The following is a 25,981-nucleotide window of genomic DNA, read 5'->3' as shown; positions in this document are numbered from 1 at the left end:
TTACAAAACACAATAATCCCACATATAACCACAGATATAATCAGTCCACCTCATGCCACTAGCTTCATATCCAGCATCAAAGGGTGAGGTCTGTACCTGTACTTTATGTGTAAATATGACTTTTCTGATGCTAATATTTAATTCTGGCCAAAAAAAAAAAAAATACAGGATAACTTCAATCAAAACATTCCACTTATAAATGGGGGAAAGAGAAGATATATGCACAAATGCTGTGTAGCATTGCTCTATCCCTATTGATCCTTGCCCCTGAGTGCTCCAGTTTCCTTTGGAATCTCTCTCTCTCTCTCTCCCTTCCCTCCTCTCTCTTCCTTCCTCTCTTTCTCCCCTCTCTCCCTTCCTCTATCTGTGTGTATATGTGTGTATGTATGTGTATGATGTGTCCTTAGCAAGGAGGTTGATTCCAGTCACCCCATCTACACACAAAAAATATTTTGCTGGATAGGGATAATAAGATAAATGATGGCTTTATTAGGTCTCACTGGCATCTATGTGTTGAATCATTTTCCTGGCAATATATTGAGTTCTTTAATTGACCAATCTGGTAGCTCAGTTTCTGCCAGCTGGGTAGTTTTCCTCCTCCATTTTCTTCAGCTGCATCCCAGAAGGAGAAAGAAGCTTTGGGAAGCTTGAACACCACAACCTTTCAACTTACCTATAATTGATGCGGGGACTCTTAGAGGGCTAGGGATTTCCTTGGAGTTAAGCAATCACTGATTCCTATATTTAGGTTTAGGATTTCTTCTAGTCATCATTGATCTGATATTTGAACTACACATGGAATCATTTCTTTCTCCCTGCCTCTGTCTGCATGGGTCTTACTTTAAAGAATTAGATCTCTGCCTTTGGCTTGTGATTGAGAGGGTGGGAAGACAAAGCAGGCAAAACTAATCTCTCCCCTAACCCCAGGTAACAATTGGGAGGGGCCTGGGGGATCAGACTTTCTAATTCCCCTGGTTTTCCCTGGTATCCCACTTCAGCTTGGGCTGAGAAATGGATTTGTGCAATTTTCAAGTGCATGAATGCCAGACCTTTGGCAGGACAGGACCACTGCTGAAGCACAGAAACGGATTGTTTCAACAAAGCTATTTCTCTCTCCTGCTGGTCTGTTTTCAGCATGGGCAAAGTACATCTTCATTTTGCAGCACCACATTGAATGCCCAAGAGGTAGGCCCACCCTCCACTCTCATGCCATTTTTCTACCACATCCTCCCAAACTTGAGCCTTGATGGACATGTGGTTTAAATTCCAAGAGACCACAGGCTACAGTTTAACCAACAGCTTCAAATCTGCGTAACCACCCAAAATTTGAACCATAAGCTCGAAAGACTATTTCCAAAAGCAGAGTGCTCTTCTCAGAATACCAACATTCTGAGCAAACAGAACAAATCCCTGACTGCTACAACTCTGTACTGAGTAGTGCTTTAGAATTGTCAAGTCTGATTGATTGGTAGGGGCTACATACGGTGCTACATGGAGAGGAATTTTGAGGCCATGTCTGGATTCTGTGTAAAAGAATGCCATGATTAATTAGCTATATCCGCTAAGGTCAAGAGGTAGGAAAACAATAAGATATATGTCATCTTTTGCCATTCTTCTTCTACACCAATTAAGCTGAAGATCAAGCCTCTTATGTGGCTTTTTCTTCACAAAATAAGAATTTAAGAGTTTGATAAGCATTTTAGATAAAAATCCGAAAAGTCTAATATAAACAATCAGCTTTACTTCCCAATAGAATGCCTTCACTTTTCAGAAAACTCGTTCCCTTGTATACATAAATCAACACTGTTCACAGAAGATTTTGTTTGCACTTCAAATATGTCATAGTCATCCCCAATTGAAATTGTCACATAAAGTTACACATCTTTTTTCTTTTTAAATAAAAATTCAGATAATAACAAAATACTTTATATTCTACAAAAAATAATCTCAACTTTTTGAGGCTCAGATATAATACCTGTTCTGCCTGAATCTCAGTTTGATGAAGATCAAATGCACTTTGAAAACATTAAAATACTGTCTGAAAGTTTGGTTTTTGTTTTCGTTTTTTATTGCTTTGGACTTTGAAAATTGTAGTACTCATGTAAATTGTTTTTACCATCAGTCTCTTTTGTGTTTGGGGCCACCTAGCATTGATCCTTCTCTCCTCTGTGCCCTAATCTCCATTGGAAGTTGTTCTCAGATTCTGTGAGGGTGGCCCTGGTAGATTGCTGATTCCAGCACCCTATCCACAAAATCAGGGCTAGGATGAAAGCATGGGATCCTTCTTACACTCCTTCTCTGAAATTGCCAATGTATAGGCACGAGAGAAAGCCCAGCAGAATCTGATACCTGCTCCCAAGATTTTGGCTTTTGAATATGGCAGAAGTCAACAGCAGCCCTGGATGTGATCACAGTCACAGTGGGGGCTGTGATGGTGGCAGAGTCCTGATTGTAATTTAACCATTCCTGGAAGTGACCCTAACTATGTCCCCAGATGCTTGGCCTCCTTGTCTTCCACCTGTCCTCCAAATCACATTTGTCAGTCTCCCAGTGAACATCTCCAGATCCAGTTTCTTTCAGGAATCCCCTTCCATTTTACACTTTATGCATTTGTTGCTTAAACCAAAAGTAATTTCTATTACAAACAGGAGCTCTGAGTCATACAACACCTGAGAGGAGTAATGAACACAGACTCTGTATTCAGTCTTGAGCACTGGATCTGAAATGTAGCAGGTGCTCAATAAATAGTTGTTGAATAAATGCATGCAAGGAATAGGACTGGTCTCTGACCTCTGTACTTCTAATCAGCTAATGAAGCTTCCAACAATGGGTCTACATTCAATGCAGGAAGGGCCAGGCCTCCTGAGTCTCTTTTCTTTGATTAAGGAGGTAAAATCTTTCCCAGGAACCATCACCCAGAATTCTTTGGCTTACTCCTCTTGAACCACCTCCAGCTGCCATGAGAGTTGGGAAATTATGTTTCTCATCTGGGGCTGGGTCCTTTGTTGCCACAAACAGACATGAAGTTCTATTAGTAAGAGGTAGACAAATGGATATTGGGTAGATGACTAATGATGTCTACAAGAAAAAAATAATACAAACTAGACAATAATTCTGGCCCTCGGAGAATTAGAGACCATGGGAATCTGGACCACTGAGGAAAAGGGAACACTTCCTAATCAACATGAGCTTTGGTCCCTGTGGTCCAACCTCTCTAACCCAGGACAAGCATATATGTCCCTGCAGAAAATCTTTTAAATCTGAGGATGGGACCCTATTTTCAGATAGAAGCATGCAACCTCTGCAGAAGTGAACATATTTATTCAGAGGAACCAGAATTACTACAGATGACCAAGGTCTTATAGGCCTAAGGGGTTCTACCTGGAGGCAGAGATGGTCCTCAATTGCCCAGAATGAAAGGCTCAAGTCTGTGATGTATTTCAGTGATGGAGCTCTTCTGGCCAACTATTCATTCCCAGTGCCATCAGAGACCTGCTAAATTCTTCACTAACTACCTTGTAGGGCTGCCCCAGGCTCCTTACATGGTCCCATGAGATCCCACTAATCCAGCAATAACCCTTACCCCTCTAACCTTTCTCTGATCTCCTTGTCTCTGACCACAAGAGCTAAACAGTCTCGTACTCTGCCCCATGAAGGCTCCAAACACTGGGCCTGAGGAGTAGCTAATTGGTTTTTTACAAGCCTAAGATAATCCAGACATTTAAATATTGATGTTCATTTCTGGGTAGCTATAAACACAAAAGAGGGGAAAGAGCATGTTTAACTGCTTCCTCTCATTCAGTCTCACCATGATAATGGCTTTGAGTCAATAAGCCCAGCTTTATAAAGAGGGGATTCATTTGAATCCAAAGTGATGATCCAATGTGCTCTGTCTCATTATGACAGAATGGTCCATGCCCTTGGTCTCCTCTGTTCTGTTCACCCATACCCACACACACACGAACTCTCTCATATACACGTACAGCCAACACACACATTTTGAAGTAGGAGGAGGGTCATAGGAATCCTGAATCTTAGGCTGAAGGAAAAATAAAGCAGACTATATTCAATGCTCTAGGAAGAATTTCCCCATGGCTGCTGGGTCTCTGACATTCAACTGCAGATCAGACTGGGTAGGCCTCACAGCTTTGGCTGTGAGGAGAACAGAGATGAGTCCTTAAAATACCAGGGGTATACCACTGAGCTGGTATGACCAAGAAAGAAGCACAGTACCATTTCCTTCCCTTTCCCAGTCTATTTATCTCCTCCAATGCAGTCCCTTCTATGCCTGTCTTGTCAGCCCCTCAAACACAGTTTTCCATAAGACCCTGACATCGGTTCATATTTTCCCCTATTATTTCTTGAAACGGTCCACCAACAAGCAGACAATAATTTATTTCTGTGCTAATACTTCTGTTTTCACATGTATCTGGCTATTATCATTAAAGGTATGTTATCTACCTTTAGGATCTGCCTTCTTTATAAATCAGGACAAGGCATAGCATGAGGATATAGTCACAATCTCAATAAGTGTAGAATCCTTTGGTTCAATGAGAATACAATTAATATGACAATGCAGGTCACAGAATCACAATTTGTTAATTTCTGCATAATTGAAAGTTGGTCTGTCATAGGCTTTTATGTTAACAGGGAACTTATGTTGTATTTATAGAGATTTTTTGTATTATTACTGTTTAGAGTCTAGACTTCTTGAGGGTAGTGCCTTCATTACTCTGAAGTTCAAGAGTCACAAATTCACCTATATTACCAATCAGATATTTATGGAAAGCAAAGTTTCTTTCATTTTTCTATTAACTGATAAACTCACCTAATTGCACAAGGAAAAAAAAATTTCTCAATGGAGTTTATTTTAACATTCAGGAAATTTCATCTTCTTCATTTACTTTTACAGATTTCCTACCTAACACTTAACTTAATTTGGAAGAAGTGCTTTCTGCTTTTGCTCCCTCTTCTTCCCCAATCCGGCTTCTGGGTACAGTGAAAGATGTTGATCTTCTGTGGTTTTGTGGTAATAATGGAGAGACAGGGTCTTCAGAACAGCAGAGTCCACTCTGGATCCTGGTGGCCTCTCCTGCAAAAGACCCCTGGGCTGGGAACTCATGGTTATAGTCATTCTGCTTTCAGGAGATTGTGTTGGGAACTGATCCTGAAACCTGGGCTTGTGTAAATGATGGTCAGTATTTTCTTTCAGTCTGATTTAGAGCTGGTCCTCTCTCTGGTGACTTAGTCCCCACATGTGCCCTTGCTGGTGCTGAGGACTCCCAAAGACTTCTGGCCAGCAAGTCTACCTGACAGTCCTCCATTGCTGTCCCTAACACAGTGAATGCCCTTCTTTTAGAAAGCTCCTATCAGATTCTTCATTAAGTTTCCAGACTTTTCTGGGTAGGGTCTTGCTCATGTCACAGTAAAGCAGGTAGCAGGGAAGAAGGTCTCCTCTTTGCCTCACCTTGGAGTATATCTGAGTTTACTTTGATGTGGCCATTCTTGGTTGCTGAGTCAAGCCATAAGGCTCTGTCTTTATAAAGCTGCAAGTAGAAAGAGAACAGAAGATTCCTCTTTTCCTTTTTCTCTTCAATTCAGTATATTTCATTGACTCTAAGATGCCACATTTCTTTTTCTTTTTTACCTGTGTACCATTAAAAGATAAATAACATTGCCTAGGAACTATGACACATTCTGATTCATCTTGATTTCAGAGATGAAAGAGTGTGAAAATACATGTATATGAAATCAGTAAAATAATTTATGTTTCTAACATATATTCTTGCCCAAGGAATAATAGATCTAAGAGGGAAGATGGTAACCTGACCAACACTAGCCTTTCTTTTGCTTCCTTCTCCCTCATATCCTTCTGGGCAAGAGGAACAGGCATTAGGCTTTTCATTTCTTGTCATTGTTCCTTCAGCTATCCTTCCTCTCTGTCTCATTTCTTCCAGGCTTCTATGAGGTAAGCAGCTTTGCTCCACCACACCCTTCCCCCCGTAATGTTCTGCCTCATCACAGGCCTGTGGCAGTGGGGTCAAGCAACTATGAATTGAAACCACTGAAAACGGGTGAGTCAAAATAAATCTTTACTCTTTTAAGTTGTTTTTCTCAGGTATTTTGTTACAGTTATGGAAAACTGACTAATATGTTAGTCTCTTTTTGTTTGAAACATTTCTGTAACAATGCTAAACTTCTCAGAAGCATGTTTTGTAGATGCCTCTGGCAAAATGGGGGCAAGGATTCAGTTAAAGAAAATACAAAGCAAACAAGCAAAAAAATACTAAAATGTTACCAAAAAAATACACTGTTTACTTTTTATCTTTCCACAAGGCCTCCCATGGAGCAAAGAGCAAAATGAACATACAGTAAATTCTAGCTAAAAAACAAGGGATGAAAACATTTCAACTTGTTCCCTTAGTTTCTTTTTGTGAATAACTTGGAAGGCAGAATTCATATCATTGAATTTTTTCGATAATTTCACACAACAAAAGCATTATAGGTCTTGTTTTCAAGAGATTCACTGTGGATGCTGACTTAGTAGTTGACCTCTTTGCTATTTCCAAATTGATAATATCTCTCCCACCAAAAATAACCCTGAAACTCTGTGCACTTTTGTATTCTTTCTTTTGCAATCTTTGGATGAGGAGTGAACATTTGCTTCTTTTTGCTATTCAAGTATTAATATCTCTCATAGGCAGAACAGAAGTTACACATGAAAACTGATATTATTATCACGTATGGAGATTACTTTTTTTAGTATTATTTTGGAGCAAACCAAAAGGGAAACTCCAGGGGCAGGTCTTGTAGTATTGTAGAAGTTTGGTCTGTGACCAAAGCTTTTTCTTCCTGACATTTTTTAAAGTGAAACTTCACTGAGGTGCCTGTTGAGGTTACAGGAGTGGCTTCTCTAGTCAAGACTTAACTGTTTCAATGAGTAACAATATCTCATAAGGTACTGGCTTTTTTGCTAACATGTTCCCCAGTTTCTGAAGCAAAATCTAATTCTAAAGTAATTGGCAGGTCAATAGTTGATAGCATTGGAAGTATTCAAAAGAGAACATAATGTGATTGCATTGACATAAATAGGTGGCTGAAAGAAGGAAAAAAAACCAGAATCCCCTGAAATCTTTCCTTCACATTTTCTATAGCAAAGTCTTATTTCACACATTTTCAAGCGCAGTGTTTTAATCATATAATTTAAAATAAAATTTTAGGGAAAACTATCATATTATCTTTATGCATTTTGAAGTGTGTACAATATTCAGTGCAAAATTGTGTGTTTGTGTGTGTGTGTGTGTGTGTGTGTGTAGCACTGAATCTCTACTAAACCTGTTTGATATAGAAGTCATCAAGAATGAAAATGAAACTGGGCATGGTGTTACATACCTGTAATTCCAGCAACTCAGGATGCTGAGGCAGGAGGATTGTAAGTTTGAGGCCAGCCTCAGCAACTTAGTCTCAAAATAAAAATAAAATAAAATAAAATAAAAGGCTGGGGATGTAACTCCTCAGTGGTAAAGTGCCTGTGGGTTCAACCCCCAATATAAAAGAAAAAACAAGGGTGAAAATGAGTGGATATTTCTGAAATCCAGATACTACTTTTGAATATCAATGATGAGGGCAACTTATTACCAGTTTTGCAAACTGGTAAATGAAATAATCCTAAAATAAATGAAAGAATGTAAGTTTGAAGATTTTTGTTATGTATTGGAGAAATTACTGGAAAGGGAACATTTCTTTTTAAAGGAACAAAGTATTAATGACTTTCTTTAGCATCAAATGTGATCCAACATTTCCTCATCAGTTTTTCCTTCTGTTTGCAACAGTTCTGAATAGCCTTTCCCACCAGCAGGTTAATAGGATGCAGCACACAAAAAGGGCCAGTGAATCTGTTTGTTACAGTCTACTTAGGAAAGCTATGGCTACAATGCTCAATGCTGAAGTCAGGGGAAAAGCATCATCCAAACACAATCCAAGGAAAATGCAAGCTGATACAGCACAAAGATGCTTTGTTTAAGAATGGCAGAAATTTCCAGCAACTATCTGGAAAAAAAAAAAAAAATTGCAGGATGGGAGGGAATGTAATCAAATAACAAAACAAACCCAAACTAAAAGAGAATCTTTATAAACCAGCACAAGGACACTTTGTTTTTAAGTGCACACAATGAATTTTAAAGATCTTTGTTCAGAAGGGAAATAAAGTATTATGAAGGACTGACACATTTGATGGATGGATGGTTTCTGAAAAACCACATTATCAATTACTTTTTCCTTGTTTGGCTCCAGTCCAGTAATTTTTATTTGAACAAGCCACATGCTAGCACAGTTTTGATTGCAGGAAGTGACTGGTTGTTGTTAGAGGATACTATTTCACTGATGGGCTTATCTCCTCCTACCCCGCCCCCCACTGCCCCCACTTTCTGATGTGACTCTGATATGAAAGGCACAGCTTCAGTTGATATAAACAGAGTCTGGGATTGTTTGATAGACCCACCCGTGTTTTGCTTTCAGCTTTCTGTGGTACAATCCAGACAAAGTATTCAGCAGCGCTTCAGAAAACAAACACTTGAATTTGGTGTATTTCTGTCCTTAATTATGGTATGAAATTTTTATTTCTCTCAAGTTTGCATCCCACATAAATCTAAGTTTGTTAGCAAAAAGCAGCTGTGAATATCATTTTAAAAATATTAGATTACCATCTCTAGTGATGAAAAAAAAGGATCTTTATGAAATAATCAACCTAAAATTTATCAAGGATCTTTTCAGACAATACAGTGCCTTCTAACTTTCCTTGTATTTTTTAAAATCTTAATAAAACAAGTACATCAGAACACTGTTTATTAGTGCAAATATAAGAAATACAGCTAATTAAGTTATTTTATTAAGAACTATCATTGTTCTTCTGTAATTAAAGAAAGATTTAAGGGCAGCCATCAGTGGGCAGGAAATTATCTATGAAATCAGCTGATGACACAGGGGTGTGTGTGTGTCAAAATCTGCTATTCATAATTTCCTTTATGATTACATTTTTTGGTCTGTTATCAGACCTGAAACTTAAAATATTTCTGAATTCCCAGGATATTAGAGAGGCTGTAGGCTTTGGATAGTTACTTTAGTATGTTTCCTATTTCTATATTTTATGCACTAATTTTAGTGATTATTCCTTTGCTCAGAATTAAAAAAAATAAAATGATGGGCCTAGAGAATGGCCATTTGATTATTCATCCAAAAATGAAAACAATTTGAATGAGAATTCAATCTTGTTCAATAGAAGAAATATAAATTAAGCAATGATTTATTGACTCATTGGTTCTTATCAAAATTCTTCTAAAGACGATCTCATAGCCTACACACACACACACACACACACACACACATACACACACACATAGTATTATTAACCATAACTTATTCCCTGAAAATAAAATGAAGAAAACAAAAGATATGTTTAAGTCAAAATTACATATCTAAATGTCTTATTCCTTCCTGGCACGGAAGAGAGTGGTTTGGAAAACAGCAAAATAACCTTCTAGAAAAATAGTCTTGAGTTTGAATTCTACTCTGCAATTTTCTGGTTGGGTGAATTTGGGCAAGTTAGGGAACCTGTCTCAGTCTCCATAGATTCACTTGTAAAAAATGATAATGAGAGGGAGCTTAAGGTATTATATTCAATCATTTATATGACAGTGTGTGGCACACTCAATGTTACCTACTGTGGGGTAACCCAGGGGACAAACACAGGTCACTTTCAGGGTATAACAGAATCAGTGCAGCAAGGGTCATAATCAGAACTTTTCAGTGCTCCAAGACTTTATTCTTATAAGGTAAAAACAAAATCATGCATCCCTTTTTATCACTGTTAAGTTTCCCATTGAATTGACTAGTTAGATTTGGCTACTCTTTCTCCCTAAGCTATGTCTTTGTATATATTTGGTTTTAATAATAAGTAAAGTTCTAGTTGTGCATGCAGTAGTTTTACAGATAATAAAAATTTAATTAGAGTTACTTTGATGCAACTTTGATTATAAATTTTCCTAAGCATTGCATAAATAATTCAAAAATGAATGTGACTAACATACTTCATTCAACACAAATCTAAAGTTCTCTTGAATTTTCAAAAGCTATGAGTTAAATGTGGTTGTTTATGTTAGGTTATTGTAAACATTCTGCTCTCAAATTGATGGAAAATGTACAGTTAGCATACTTTGTGAAAGTACAATTATTATACAATGTTTTTCTAGCTTAGAGTAGATCTCTGAATCTGACTAGTCTTTACAACACCATTCATGTGTTTACTGTTTTCAGAGCAAATTGTTAGAGAATAATGATTGCTTTATAGAAATCTAAATGTTATAAAAATGTTCCTAGGTTATTTGCAATAAAGATATGATATTTTTTAATATTGTCAAGTTCTTATTAAAACATTTATACAGGACAATCACCACAATAAATAATTTTATAATTAATTAATTATATTCTAAAAATTAAAAAAGTAAGATCCTCCAAGGACTTAGAAATAAAAGTTTTTCCATTCAAGAAAATGTAAGTACCAATTTTCTAAAGTTTGCAAAGGAAAAATCATCTATACAGTACTGCTATTTAAGTCCTGGATGAAAGTAATTCCTGGAGAGCATAAGACTATTTTCAGCAGTTTTCCTTTTAAAAATCTTAATTCTCTTTAGATTCTCACTGGACAAATTACAAAAGGTGACTTGGTTTGAAATACAAATTGAGAGAATGGAGAATAAGTGACTTATTTTTGCATCTCTCCCTTTCATATAGATGTTGCAAAAAGTAGTCAGATTTAGAAATCTACCCTAAACTATAAAAATGCTACACAGTAGTAACTGTACTGGAAAAAGTATGCCAATCATTCTAATCATAGATTTCCTATGAGATGAGGGTAGATGAGAGAAGGAGAGTTTTAAAAACTGTATAGTGGTTTCTGCCATCAAGAATTCAAAGGGGTGGAGAGAACCAAGGACAGGAAAGTTAATATTACAATTTCAGCAAGTGCCCTTCTGACTTGTGCATCCCTCCATCACCTAAACCTTCAGTAAATCACACACAGCTTGTGTTGAGGCAACCATGAGGAGTAAAGGATATCCTAAACTGTAGGAAATGGACAGATGGGCAAGAGGCATATGATGGAGACCAAGCTTTCCTCAGAAAAAAGAAATCACAGCCAGCAATGATTCAGAGAAACAGAGACCTCCCAGAATTCCTGGAGCTTCTGAGAGGATATTGGGTTTCTGATCCTACATGAGTTGATGGTGAGTCATTCTTGTTTAAAGCTATAAAAACAAGAAATCCAGTAGTCTGGAAGATGAGGACATCCAATTAGCTAACAAATGGGTTATGCTGATAATACTTCCTATATATTCTTTAAATGTAACTCTCTTAGAATATTAAATCATGATTTTATATGGCTATGCCTATAAATTTAGAGTCAATATGTACTTATATTTATACATACTCATGAGCTGGGCTACTTATTTTTCTCTGAGTTACACTTCTCACGTTTGTAAGATGGTCAAAACAACACTTGTTTTCTCTACCTAATGGGATTTGGGAAGAAAGGAAGAGATATTTGGAAACATTGCATAAGGCACAAAGCATTATAATTACTGTAAGGCATTAATAGGTAGCTCTAGTGGAATGGAAAGAAGTGGATTCTGAAAGCTCATGTTTGATTCCCAACTTGTTTGCTTATAGGCTGTATAATATTCAAGGTGCTGTTGGTTTTTCTAAACCTCTGTTTCCTAGTCTGTAAAATGGAGATTATAATAACCACTCTATCTATCTCTTGGTATATATCAGATATAACAATAAGTGATGGGACTTCTTAAACGCTTGTGATCTACACAGAAATAAGGCATTAAATGTTCTTGCTTGCAGGTGTTTAGTAAAAACCTATACTTAAAGCAATCAAATTTCATTCTATGTAAAACCAAGCAGCAGAAGAAGAAGGTATTTCCATGAATGAAAACTACCAGCCCTTCCTAAAAGTAGTACTGTACTGGACTAGATATTACACTATAAATGATGGCTCATTCACACTGTTTTTACACAGAATGCTATTAAAGGAAGTCATGTGATTTACCAGAATTGTTTCAAAAGATATAACATTGAGAACAGGTTTTGAATTGAATAATAGCAGTGAGAGCCCACAAACTACTTGCATTAAGATTATATTCCCTTAGAGTTTAGTTCACTTTATAAGACAACTCATCAATTTTCAACAAAAAGTATCTGCAGTTACTTTTCCCCAAACGATCTGCATTCCAGGAATTCATTTTCTTAGGAAGTTTAAAAAGGTGGAAAGAAAAGGTCATCAAGTTTAGCAGATGATTTTGAGTAAAAATCCTCTCCACATGACTGATTCAACTCTGAGATATAAAATAGGTCAGACATGGTGGCACATACCTGTAATCCCAGTGACTGGGGTGACTAAGACAGGAAGATGGCAAGTTCAAGGCCAATCTCAGCAACTCAGCATGAACCTCATGAATTTAGTGAGACCCTGTCTCAAAATAAAAAATAAAAAGATCTGGGGATGTAGTTCAGTGGTAAAGGGTCCCTGGACTCAATCCCTAGTCAAAAAAAAAAAAAAAAAAAAAAGTAGTTTTAGAGATGCAAAAGTTTGCATTTAGGGTGGAAAAGAGTTTAAAGATCATTCTCTGCTCCATTCTAGTTGAGACACCATATAAATGAGATCAGAAAGATCAAAGGTACTGAACAAAGTTAACCAGATCATGGCAAATCATGATGTGGGCCCCAGGTCTAGTGAAAATAACAGTGGACTTTCATGAGTTTTTTTCTTGTACAGAGTAATATGATGTGTAGTTTTACTTCCCTACACCTACCTGGTTCCCACGCTACCCAAATCAGAAAGTAAATATGCAGTTTTCCTCCTGTAATATCTGCCCTTCAGGCTGTTGTGCTAGTTAGCAAGAGTGGGAGCCTGCATAAGGCACAGGGAGAGCAGCTGCTTAGGTGTAAACCCTGCTGTTCATTGAAAGTAAGAGGACGAGAACTTCAGCATCCTTCATCTCCCTTGAACTTCATTTTTCAGACTTTCAAACACTCCAGGATGGGGGACTGGTGCGGCTTCCTGCGGCCGGCCGTGAGAATCCTCAGGCTCAGCTTTCACCCAGAGGCAGCTGCAACACAGTCATTCCCTGATCCACCCTCCGCCCCCATTTCAGCAATAAAACATCTGCGTGAAAAGGCGTGAACCAAGCAGGTGAGTTGAGTAGTGCTTAAATTACCTACTCTAATTGAATACCCACTTGTGGAATTCGGGTTCATGCAAGGTATGAAATAAGGAGGTAGAAGACAGGAGTTCTGATCTCCCTGCTTCAGTACTTTCAAGCTGTACAACCTTGGGCAAATAACTTCTTTCTGATCTTTAAAGTGGGAATAATGATACCTTGTTTGTTTAAAGGCAGGAAAATGAAACAGAAAAATCTCTTCCAAATCTGCTGTAGGGATTCAAGGAACATAAAAATAATATAAACTAATATGAGCTTTTCTCATGGAAAGGAGTTTTTTTTTTTTTTTTTTTTTTTTTGAGATGGGATTCTGCTGACCTTAAACGTGCAAACTTCCTGCTTCAGCTTCCCAAGTAGCCAGAATTACAGGTGTGCATTACTATGCTTGGTGCCTGTTCCAAACACCTTTTTTTTTCTTTTCTTTTTCTTCTTCTTCTTTGTTTGTTTTTGGTACTGGGGATTGAACCCAGGGGCGCTTTACCCCTGAGCTACATCCCTAGTCTTTCGATTTTTTTTTTTTTTTTTTTTTTTTAGATAAGTCTTGCTAAATTGTTGAGACTGGCCTCAAAATTGTCATCCTCTTGCCTCAACCTCTGGAGTTGCTAGGATTACAGGCCTGCACAACCATGACCAGCTTTTATTTATTTTTAAAGTTTTTAAATAGTGTTTCTTGATATGATTCGCTGCATCAGCATTGACTATAAATAAATTCACAGCTCTTTTTCTCTATCCAAGACAATTATTCAGACTTGTAAAATTTCTAGGGTTTCCTTCAGGCTCACAGAACTAATGTTGAGATACATGAGACTATTGATGACAGGGGAACCTATAGACAAACACCTTTATCATCCTCACACACTCAGTCATTAGTCCCAAAGCACCCCATTAGTGATAAGGTGATGTCGCCAAAGGGAATTCCTACCTTCAACCAAGAGATATTTCAGAATGAGAAAGACTCCCACTTCCTGTGTTGCTGCTAGTGAGTCACAGGTCCATTCTTATTCAAGTGAGCTCCAGATGACCCTTCCTCCTTTACACACACCACACCTCAACCCCTGGGAGGGTTAGAGAGGCCTCAGTGTTTCTTTTAACAAGCACACTTAATTGGGGACCATCTCAAGGGTTTCAAATAATACAATATTTAAATAAAGAGGATTCTTTTTCTCCCTGAAGTATTAGTACATATGTAAATTTATCCACTACACTCTCCAGCCAACACCCTGGCACTCCACCCACCCCAAGTCAATGGGTGCCCACTTGCCCTTCTATCCACCAAGGAAGGACATTTGAACACAAAAAAAGTTCGTCAGTTTCTACCACTAAACATGGAAGTAACTTTTGATGACATAATTCTATCTCAGACAAGTTTAGAAGTTTGGCACTCTTAAGGCACTGATGTACTAAATCTTTTCAAATAAAGACTATACTACATAGTTATCTCCATTTTTTCATAGATGAGAGATAATGATGAATCAACTACTTAGTAAGTCTACTGCTGAACTAGAAATGGATCTGCGTGTCCTTGATTTTCTATGACCATTGCTGTTCTAGTTGTAAATTCAAAGCAGAGCCTGGTGTTTCTGAATTGTGTAGGCAGCCTCTACTCCAATTAAAAGTTGGTCATTAGTCATTAGTAGGATAAGACAATGGTAGAGTCAAAAGAATGTGGGGGAGAGGAGGCTGTGTGCCTCTAATTATCAGCTGCCCCAAAGTAAAAGAAAAATAAAAAGATTAGTTTTTAATCTGAAAAAGGATGCACTCCTAATTTTAGATTAAGAATAAATGTGGTTTCCTTAGGACCACTTTGATATTGGTAATCATCCTGTCACTTTCTGCCTATAATCTTTCCTCCCTCCACAATTGCTTTCCATTACACTCAGAATTGAAAACAAATGCCTTCATCACACATAAAAAGTTCTATGTGACCTGGACCCACAGATATGGTCGGGACTTATATTACTCTCTCTTTGACATATACTAGTCTAAAAAATTCCTCACATTTATCAACACTTCCTGAAATGGGGCCTTTGCATCCACCTGAAATTTGCTTCTTGATATTTTTTCCATGACTGACTCTTTGCATTCAGTTCTCTGCTTAAATGTCACTTTCCCTGAGAAGCCTTCTATAACTTCCATCTGAACTAGTTTCCTCACTCCAGTGAATCCTATCCCTCTGCCTTATTTCTCTTCATAGAACTTACCACCACCTTCATATAGTGCCCCTACTTGCTTAAAAGTCTGTCTCACTCCATCTGAACGTAAACCCTGCTGGGCATGCTGGCACTCACCTGTAATCTCAGCAGTTCAAGAGGGTGAGGAAGGCAGGTTCAAAGCCAACCTCAGCAATTTAGTGAGGCTGTAGCAACCTAGTGAGACCCTGTCTCAAAATGAAAAATAAAAAGGGCTGGGGATGTGACTCAGTGGCTAAGTGCCCTTGGGTTCAATTCCCAACATTACAAAAAAAAGTAATGTAAGCCCTAACAGGCATATATTATTTACTCTATCAGTCTGGGTGCAACCAGGAGAGGAAGTAATTTGAACAATGAAGTTCAATGTAAAAAATTATCATCTATAAAAGCGAATTGGAGCAAAGAAGGACTGGTGAAGTAAGAAGAACTCTAGAACACACAGAAATAGATAACAGGAGCAACTGACCCTAGGGTTGAGATGGAACAACCCCACAAAAGCTCATTCAACACCCATATATATTCTAGGGCTGAGATCCAGATCTTATTGTAAGGACACAGCTATAGCTCTCTGAATAGTAGGCAGAATCTGCAGGAAAACCTGCCTCTGGAACTTGCCAGAAACCCACAGTCCAGAAATCTCTGGAAATTTATCCTCTGTAGTGCAAGGGGAAGCTCTTCAGGGAGTGTGAGGTTCTAGAGGAAGTTACTGGGTGCTATATCATGATACTTATGCTTTAGGAAAAAGCCCATCATACATTCCACAATCAGGAAGCAAAACCCTTTCCTCCTGCAATGCCTCTCCAGCGTCCTCCATTGACAAAGCCTTTGTGCAAAGATGGAAACTATTTCAAGGGCCCAGATCCATTTTCACGGAGCCAGAAAACAGGGTGAGTTTAGAGCTAAGCGGCAATAAATCAATAATACCCGCATTTGTTGTTATATTCCCGTATTATGGCACATAATAGAAGCTCAATAAATATTTGGGGAAGTAGAAAATAATTTACAACACCTAACCTGAGTGAACAGTGTACCTGCTTGGCATATGTCAGAAGATGGACATCTCCCAGACCTAGTTCCAACCTGAATGCTCTGAAATGCTCTCATATGAAAACTGTGGACACACCCTTCCCCAGTAGGAATATGTCAGGTCTTCAAATGATTTCACAGTCTGGCTCAATAATTCATGGGAACAGAAGAGGAGATAAAAGCAGTCATAAGCCCTACCTCTGTGCTATGTCTGGGTCAGAGCTAGGCCAGGGGTTGCCTCACTTGGCATCTTTCTGAGACACTGCTATCAATTATGTAGATCTGCCACATGGCCAAAATGTGGAACATATCCAAGTTTAAAACTGTACTTAAAAAAAAAAAAATCCTGATTTCTCTAACCACTTTTTTGTTGACATACTGTAAAGAGAGATTAGGGGGAAGGTCCCTACTATAAGCTATCTGGTATTTCTTAATACAGTGTAATTTCTCCTTTGTTCACTGACCCTTCCAATAGCTTTCCAGGTTCTATAATTAGAATTCTCACTTCCTGTCCTGGGAATTAAGTGCACAGAATTTCAATAAATATGGCCCCAACGATGCAGCAGCTTTCTATATTGACACAACATGGTATTATTCATTAATGCTGTCAACAAATATTTACTGAGCACCAACTATGTGCCAGTCATCATCCTGGGCATTTGGAGTGCAGTATTGAATACAACGAAGTCCCTTTTCTCATGGAACTCGCTAATATTCTGATTAAAATAATGAACATGCAACTTCCTACAGAGGCACTATGATGATTTAACAAACTATTGTAAAGTTCCAGTGGGAATAACCAACCTCAGAATGAAACATGGTTGTTGGTGTTCTCAGAAAATTGAATGTCCTAGGGTATCACTCCATTTTTCTAACTTCTGACGCTTGGTAAAGTTTCAGAACAGCACTGTCCATTGGAAATAGTAAGCCACAGAAATCAACTTAAAATTTTTCTAGTGGCCAGGTTAAAAAGGTAAAAATAAGAGTCAAAATAAATTTAGAAATATATTTTATTTAACTGATATATCCATATTATAATTTTGATGTATAATCATTATAAATTGAGAATATGTTATTTTTTTACCAATTCTTCAAAATCTCCTTCGTAATATGTACTATTAATACCTCTCATTTTAGACAAACATCATTACCCTATGTACATGTATGATTACACAAATGGTATGACTCTACTTCATGTACAACCAGAGAAACAAGTTGTACCCCATTTGTTTACAATGAATCAAAATAAATAAATTATAAAAAAAATACCTCTCATTTTGAACTGGCCATAATTCAACAGCCATATATGGCTATGGATGGGACAGTGGAGGTTCTGGAAACAACCAAAGAATTTCTTTATCCTCTTATTTTGGGGATAGAGGAGAAAATATTTGTTGAATTGAAACATTCTGTGAATGTCAGTTCTGGATTTTTAGGAAGAAACTGGAGGCAGGTGGAGACCAGCATAGCTTTCCTTTGCATTATCCTCCAGTGACCAGCACAGAAGTTCAATAGAATGTGCTGGACTTTAAATCGTTGATTTGTTCGCTGAGGAAAGGATATCATTAAACAAAATGGTTTTCCATTTTTGCTGAACAGCACCGTCTCAGCCAAATCTCAAGTTAGAGTAGGCAAAGGACGTTCAGAAATGAACGTCCACAACCCTGTTCCATTAGCTAATCCTCTACTTGACTTTTTCTGAATCCTTCTGAGTCCCTTTAAGGAAAGCTGTGGGTTCTAGCAGATTCCCCTTAAACGGAGACGCTGCCCCCTGGCTGGGGACCAAGAGTGGCTTGGCCCTTTCCCTAGGGACGTCCTTCCCCCAGTCTTTGCCCCCATCCCCGCGGTAGCCCAACCTCCTCCTTTCTGGGTCCTCGTGGCCCCCTGCTTTGTTTCAACTTGGGACAAACTTGACTTGCTCCTCCAAAGACCGGGAAAAAAAGAGGGCAGTCTTCCTATGGACCCGGGGGAGGGAAGGGCCAGGGGCGTACAGGGACGTTTTCTGTGGAGACCAACACCCAGCTGGCCTGCTCTAGTGCAAACCGCTTATCTGGGGGATTCGGTGACCCTCGTGGCAAGGCTTCTTTAGAAATGGGGCGACCCGCGCCCCCTTGCTTTCAGCCCCACCGGAGACTCTAGGGTTACGCCCGCGTGACCCCGGGGCAGAGGGTCTTGGTCGCTTTCTTCCTGAGTTACTTGGGGGAGGCAGCCCCGCTTCAGGGTTAACCTGCAAACACAAATCCCCCGAGTTCAGAGTAAAGGGGGGAAGCGCGAGACACGCTCGCTACCCGCGCCCCCTGCCCAGGCCACCATCTCCCGACTCTGTCTTCCGTTCTAAACAAGAACAGGGGCAGGAGTCCGCGTTCACATGGAAAATTATGCCGGCTCCAGCGGCGCGTAAAATTGATGTGAACCGAACGAAGTGGGATCAGCGTGATCCTCCCTCTCTTGTCTCAACAGGGGTTTCGGCGCGTTACACAAGGCCGAGCTTGTCTCTTTAAGAAGACATTGGACCCTAATTAGTCCACCTTCCTGGAGCGGCCGCCGAGCGAGGGGCCGAGGGTGTTTGGGTTGGGTTGGGTGGGAGGATGAGACTCGAAAGATTTTCTGACCAGCCTCCAGTCTCACCGCCCCTTCACCTTCTTTATTTTGCCGCCACCACCGCCACCAACACCTAGTTCTGAAGATGCAGCTAGGGCAGCAGCAACAGCCGCCGCCGCCGCCGCTACTCCCAGCCCCACGTTACTTTGATTGACAGCTGAACAAATGTTTCCCCGGTTCGAACGCTCGCGCTAAGGAACGTCAGCCAAGGCGAAGCTCCGCCTTGGGCGGTCCGTCTCCTCCCTGTCTCCGCCAACCCCATGTCTTTTCGTTCATTGGTTAGAGCCACTCGCGACGCCCGGCCCCCACGTGGGTACCAGCCCCGTCCGCTCCTCCTCCCTGGCTTACCATTTGTCAGCAGTGAAATGATGGGCAGTAACACAGAACGGCGATTAATGTTCAGCCATCTCTGATTGGTTGTTGAAGACGCCTACGGTGCCCGGGTAGGGCGGGGCGTTTGGAGAGCGCCCCAGAGCGGTCGCGTGGCCAGCCGGTGATTGTAGTCAATCTGACGGGCTATTCAGCCACGGTTGCCCGGGGCGGACTACATCTCCCGGGATGCTCCGCGATCCCTCCGAGGACGGTTGTGAATATGTATCAGAATGTTAATGATTAGCTGCTGCTAAATTTGGTCAAAGAAGTCACCTACACAGAGCGTGTTGTTAGAGCTGTTCTGAGCGGGTGTTTGGGCTGTTGGCTGCTTTCTTCCCCCTCTCTTACACACTTGTATATTATTTTGAGGTGGTGTTCGCAGAGTTTGAAAGGAGAATTTTTTTAAAAAGCCGCAAGCATTTCACTCTTTTATTTTTGTAATCCCCTTCAATTTGGGGTTAAAAAAAAAAAGACAAGAAAACAGGAAGGAAGAAAAATAAGGAAATGAGATGTGGTAAAAGAAGCTAAAAGGTGCCTTTTAAAAGATCGTTGCTGTGAACTGAAAAAATCTCCAGAGAAACCAAAAAAGCACCGCCGAGACCTCTTCCGAACCAAAGGAGTTTTGTGTTTGCTTTTAGGGAAGAAGAGAGATCATTCATTCGGAGGAATAACAGCCAATTAAAAGACAAATAAAAAAAAGTTTGGAGTGGGACGCAGAGCAAGCGGGCGACGCTGCCGGCGGGCGGTGGGCGCGGAGCTCGCACTTTCCCGGTCGCGGCGCCGGGCTCGGCGGGCGCACCTCGGCGGAGCGAACGTCGGAGCGTTGCCGCGGGAGACGCGCGCCGGACAATGCCCGCGGCGGGCCAGTGACGCCCGCGGGGAATGCGGAGCGGCCCGGCCACCGGCACCCAGCCGCCGCGCGTTCCTGCCGCCCGCGTCACGCGAGACCCGGCGGGGACCGGGAGCGCCCGAGCCGCCCCTCGGACCCGGCCGGCCGCCTCCACCACCACCTCCACCGCCGCCTCCTCCTCGGGGCCATTAAAGCCAATGAGCCGCGCGCCTCTGCCCAGCGCAGCCAACTAAATCGGTTTGGATGATTCGCGACCTGAGCAAGATGTACCCGCAGACCAGACACCCGGTGAGTGCGGCGGCCCGGGCGCGGGCGCGCCGGGGGATTCCCCGGGTCGCCCCCCTGCGCGCCGAGTTGTGTCTTTTGGCCGGAGGGGCGTGGAGAGCGGCCCGAAATGGGCGCCTGGCTCCCGGGGCCGCCTGTCTGCCACCAGGCCGCCGCTCCCCCAAAGCCCCCGGCTTGGTGGCACTCTCCGAGGGGGTGCAGAGAGGCAATTGAGTTGTAGCCATTTTCTTATTGTTGTCTTTGAAGCCCTTGGAAGCCGCGCGGAGCCGTTTGCCTTCTCCGCGCCGCGACTCCTCGGGGGGTGGGGGCGTTCAGCAATGAAGGAGGCGCGACTCCGCGCCGGGGCGGAGAGGGCGCCCTCGGCGGCGGCGCTGCTGGGCCGGCTGCGGCTCCGGAGTGCGGGGCGCTGGCCCCTCGCGCAGCGGGCCCCCGGGACGAGTGAACCAGCCGCAAAAGCGGCAGCTGCGCCCTGCTACCCGCGACTGACCGCGGCCGGACGCCATGGCGCGGGTCCCCCCGACGGGCCAGTTTCGATTCCGGGTGGGGAGGCAGTGGGCGCGGCGCGCCGGCCCCCCGGCGCTCTCCGTTGGCCAGGGAGGGGAGCTGGGGTCGGACCCGCGGGGAGCGGGTGGTCGCCGGCGGGGTTAGGGGCGACCCCGAAACCGGCCCCTGCCGGGCTTGGGGGCGACCGGAGGGGCGGGAGGAGAGTTTGGATCGCGCTGAGCCTGCCTGTGCGATTAACCCCCACCCCCTGCCAGCGCCGCGTGGAATGTTTTCTTCATCTCTGCTTCGCCTGTGATGTGGGCTAATTAAATATTTTATTGTTGTTCTTTAGGCACCGCATCAGCCTGCTCAACCCTTTAAATTTACAATTTCCGAATCCTGTGATCGGATTAAGGAAGAGTTTCAGTTTTTACAGGCTCAATACCACAGGTAACGATATTGACTTTAGCTGATCCTCCTGTTTGCTTAGCTCTTGTCGTCTACCCCTCACATACACACACAAACACTCTCCTTTTTTTTTTTTTTTTTGGCCACCACAAAGGTATTATTATCATTCTCCCCCGCCCCCCTCGTGGGCAGAAGGGCAAGACAAGGCCCTTTAGGCAGGTGTAAAGAAATTAAGCATTTTTTCTTTCTCCCGTTTAAAAAAAAAAAGAAAAAGAAAAAAAAAAAAAAAAAAAAAAGGGGCAGAATAATCGAAACTGGGGAGACTTGGAAAACGCTGAGGCCAAACTTTCAATATTGATTTATTGGAGCCAGGAGAATGGAAGGTTGGGAAGATTCTGAGGCCTTTTGACTTCCTTGGTTCTTTATTACTCTAGGCTTGAGTCCTTACTTCTTTTTGCCATTCCACTGAATAGCCAAGAGCCCTCGGAAGTAGCAAGTGAGCGATTTCATTACTTTTATGCTGAACAAAATGTTTTCATCTTAGAGGCGATTATCAGACCTAGAGTGCCTTTGAGACATTTTTCTTTTGCTGGTTTTTTAATGATGCATAATTCTTATTTCATAAATTCAAGAACCAAAACAAGCCACTGAACCGGATCAACACTTTGCCCCTGGGTGGTGGTATTCAACTTGTCTGTGTGTTTTGGAGGGAAAGAACAAGACATCATTCATAAGACTACTTAATTCATATTTTCATTAATGTCTTCGTAGAACATTAAAGAAGAAAACTCCCTTGTGAAATTTTGGGGGGATTATTTGTGTGTTTATGGGTAGTCATTACTGATGTTTTTTTTTCTTGGTCTTGTTTTATTAAGTGAATTTAATGAATGTTGAATTCTGGATGAAGTTCCAGAATTAAATTGACTTGAGGGTTTATTTCTTTAAAACTTATTTAAAAAGAAAAAAAAAAAAGAAAAACCCACATTTGATCCTTACTGAAGGGACATGTTCAGGCTGGTTCTAGTCAGTGTTTCCTCCCCTTCTTAATGAGGTGATATTTAAGATTGTTGAGTTGGTGTTTGTAGGTGAGGATTTAGAGGAGAGAGTGTGTATTTAGATTTGAAGGATGTAAGTTAAGTTCTGCACTGTACTTAGATTATCCTATGTCTCAAACAGTCTGAAGCTGGAGTGTGAGAAACTGGCCAGTGAGAAGACTGAGATGCAGCGGCATTATGTCATGGTAAGAAAACTCTATCACAGATTCAAAGTGCCTAGTAGTTTGGGATACCAGAAGTGAGACTACACTGAAATTGCTGGAGGCTGCAGGGTAGATGACGGTGGACTTGCCAGTGTAGTTGAGATTGTGGGAATGTGTCCATTAGTAACCTGTAATTCTAGGATGTTAGAACTTGATTTCGACAACCAGCTTTGATTTGAATTTTCAAAAAGTTCACTTGCATAGGGTATAATTTTCTGTGCTTTGTTTCACAAATTGAAACAAAACAAAACAAAACCTCATTTATGTTTTGTTCAGTCACAAGCAAAATGTTTTTGTTAGTGGTTTTCTTTGTTGTTTTATTGCTCTTGTTCCAAACAGTTTTAACCAGTTTTTCTATATACTCTTAAAATTTTAATGCCTTACTTCTTTTAAAGAGTGATGGTTTAGGCACTGAAACTATTCTCCAATTTTTGTCTCATTATTTGTGTTACGATTATGTGTGTATATTTTCAATTTCTATAGTGTTATATTGGTTTGAAGAGTGTGATTTGTTCTGCCAGAATTCCTGTAATGCCAGTTATCCTACATGTTCAAAAAAATTAGATCTGCTTTTACAAAAGTATCATAAAGCATATTTTATAATTGCTCCAGAAGGCACCAGAGTGATGCATTAATTCGTTTTCCTCTAAAGTTTTCTTGCTTTGAATGTGTGAATGAGTAGTACCCTTAAAATGAGAAATAACTCTTCGATAATAGTACCTTTTCTAACCATTTAGCTTTTGTAACAAATTTCTGCTGTACGTAGGAGTTAGTCATATGGTACTGAATTTCAGATTTTTTGATTTTCTCTGTATAAAATAATTGGTGTTAAGCTGTGTTTGAATGTAATTTTTCTCAGTTTTGTGAGTCGCTATCTTAGAGTCTGTCTTAAGGTGGGTTTTAGTTTATTAGGCTAAAGATAGTAATTGGGCATCCTTTGATTTATTGGCTAAGAATTATGAATCTTTTGGCTTACATGAAGCTTTTATGTTTGTTGTTTGTTTTGAACATACTTGGGGCATTTTGAATAAACTGGGCAGATTATTTGATGAAGGCACAAATTTAATTGCTTTTCCTTTTTTGACAGTACTATGAAATGTCCTATGGGTTGAATATAGAAATGCACAAGCAGGTAAGTTATTTCTTTTTAACCATTTTAAATGAGTAATACTGATGCACTTTGAAAAGATAATTGTGTTTTGCAGTTTTCTTCTGTATTTCATTGTGATAACCTGTATTTTAGACTGGGTATTGGAGAGAACAGAATTTTTTCACAAGTGGTTCCCCATTTTTTTGTGTTGCCCTAATTTTAAGTATTTAAAATATTATCTTAAAAATATGAATGCATATTAAATTTTGTTCATTATCAAACCTGCATGCTTAATTTTAAAGTATATCTTAATCTTTTGAGAGACTTGCTTTATGTATTTTGGTCATTGCAAACATATCTTATGTAAAAGACCTTTTCTTTTGGAAATACTGAAAAATAAAACTATAAACTGTATGTAGTCTTCATTGGCTTGGTGTAAAAAAATAGATAGAGGGTGAGCAGGGAGGGTCAAAATGAAATCTGTGGAGCTACAAAAGAAATTGATGTAAAATCCTTGTACTGGTCCCCCGAGGCTACTTAGTTGGGTCTTACCAGGATCTGTAACCATTACTTCCAAATTTGTACAGAGTAAATGAGCCTGATAGGAGGATGTGATAATGTTCAACACTGGGTCTTGAAATGTAGCAATTAGTTCGGCCAATAAAAGGGCGGGGAGAAGATCATGATTAGTAGAAAAGCTTTGAAAGATGTAACTCAAACAGGCTTTTTTTTTTTTTTTTTTTCCCCCTCCTTTAGCAGGAGAACAAATGAAATAAAGGGTTAAATTTTCTAGATGAACAATACTGTGTGTGTGTGTGTGTATATATATATACACACATATATATGTAATGTATATGTGTATTTCACATAGGAGTAGTAATTCCTCTCAGAAGCATTTATTTTTAGTGATCTGCTAGTGGAACTGCTTCAGATCTCATTAACTATTGCGGAATAGGTGTATATGTTTGCCTGCTGAGAAAAAGACAAGGGAAAACTTAATGGTTTTCATTTCTTATTTATGGTCAAGGTGATTTTCATTACCTACTAAGTTTAGAAATGATGAAATGACCATATATTATTAGGCTTTTACTATTATGGATTCCTTTTAGATATAATTATTTGCCACATGCCCAGAACTACACACTTAGTAGGTCTTTAAAAAGATGATTCATAGACAGTAAAGGCAATCATAGTATTTGAAAAACAAAAATTTTTGGGGAAAAAATGACATTATTTACACTGGGGGGACTTTATTTCAGATACTTTTACTGTTGCTATTTGGTTATGACAATATTAGCATTGTTTATATAGTGTGCCAGGTGTTAAATTGCTTATTTTGACATCTTGTTACCATTTTTGTTTAGATTAGTAATATAAATATCTCCTACCTATAACAAAATCTGTTTCGAGCTTATGGATGGACTTTGTTTAACTGTCTTAGAGGAATAAATGACATGAGAGATATTTGCTCATCTCATTTAAAGGTCGGGATCTTTTACATGTCTTTTTCTTGTTGGTCTCATTCTACTACCCTACCCCCCCAGGATTAATTAAGGATGGAACCAGATGACTAATGTCCTTTTATTCCCCTTTATTTCTCCTTCTGTACCTTGTTTACCCTAACCACTTAGTTTCTAGATCTTCTCATACCACATAATGTTTCTGAAGAGCACATAGTTTGTATTTCTCTATATATGTTTCTTTTCTTTTTCTTTCTTTTTTCCTTTTTTTTTTTTTTTCCGTCAGTGGGTTTGTGAGATCCCTTAATTTTACACATTTTATACCTCTATAATTCTGTCATCTTCTTGTCCAGCTGGCCTCAAACGCTATCCATTTAAAATTGAGAACATTTTCCCTTTTTTTCTCTTGCTTTTAAATTCAATCATATCAAGAATCCTGAGGGCAGTTTATCACATTATGAAATACAGACAGCCCTGCAAACCACCTACTTATTATATTTTCTTTCTTTCTCCCCCTTAAGCACAGAGGCATATCTGTCTTTATTTGTTTTCCTAGGCAGACAGCCTTAGTTCCTCTTAGCCTCTCTTCCAGATGCACTCACTGGATACCCTTGTAATGGAAAGCAGCAATAATGCAGGGAAGTTGCCCTGCGGCATAATTGGGCCTAGTTCTCAAGAT

At 40.2% G+C, this 25,981-nt stretch overlaps 1 protein-coding gene across 1 annotated transcript in view; it reads left to right on the top strand.

Annotated features, from left to right (window-relative positions):
• Positions 1-20,958: 20,958 nt before the first annotated feature.
• The window catches only part of TLE4 (TLE family member 4, transcriptional corepressor), a 134,946-nt gene continuing 129,923 nt past the window's right edge, over positions 20,959-25,981 (top strand). The window contains 4 exon segments of the mRNA XM_079113860.1: positions 20,959-21,143; positions 21,439-21,536; positions 22,671-22,734; positions 23,840-23,884. Coding sequence (XP_078969986.1) covers positions 21,105-21,143; positions 21,439-21,536; positions 22,671-22,734; positions 23,840-23,884 — 246 coding nt within the window. The 5' untranslated portion in view covers positions 20,959-21,104.

The sequence above is a fragment of the Sciurus vulgaris genome (assembly GCF_902686455.1).
Source record: "Sciurus vulgaris genome assembly, chromosome: 15".
Taxonomy (NCBI): Eukaryota; Metazoa; Chordata; class Mammalia; order Rodentia; family Sciuridae; genus Sciurus; species Sciurus vulgaris.
Note: the sequence above shows the minus strand (reverse complement) of the source record. Positions and strands in the feature narration are given on the sequence as shown.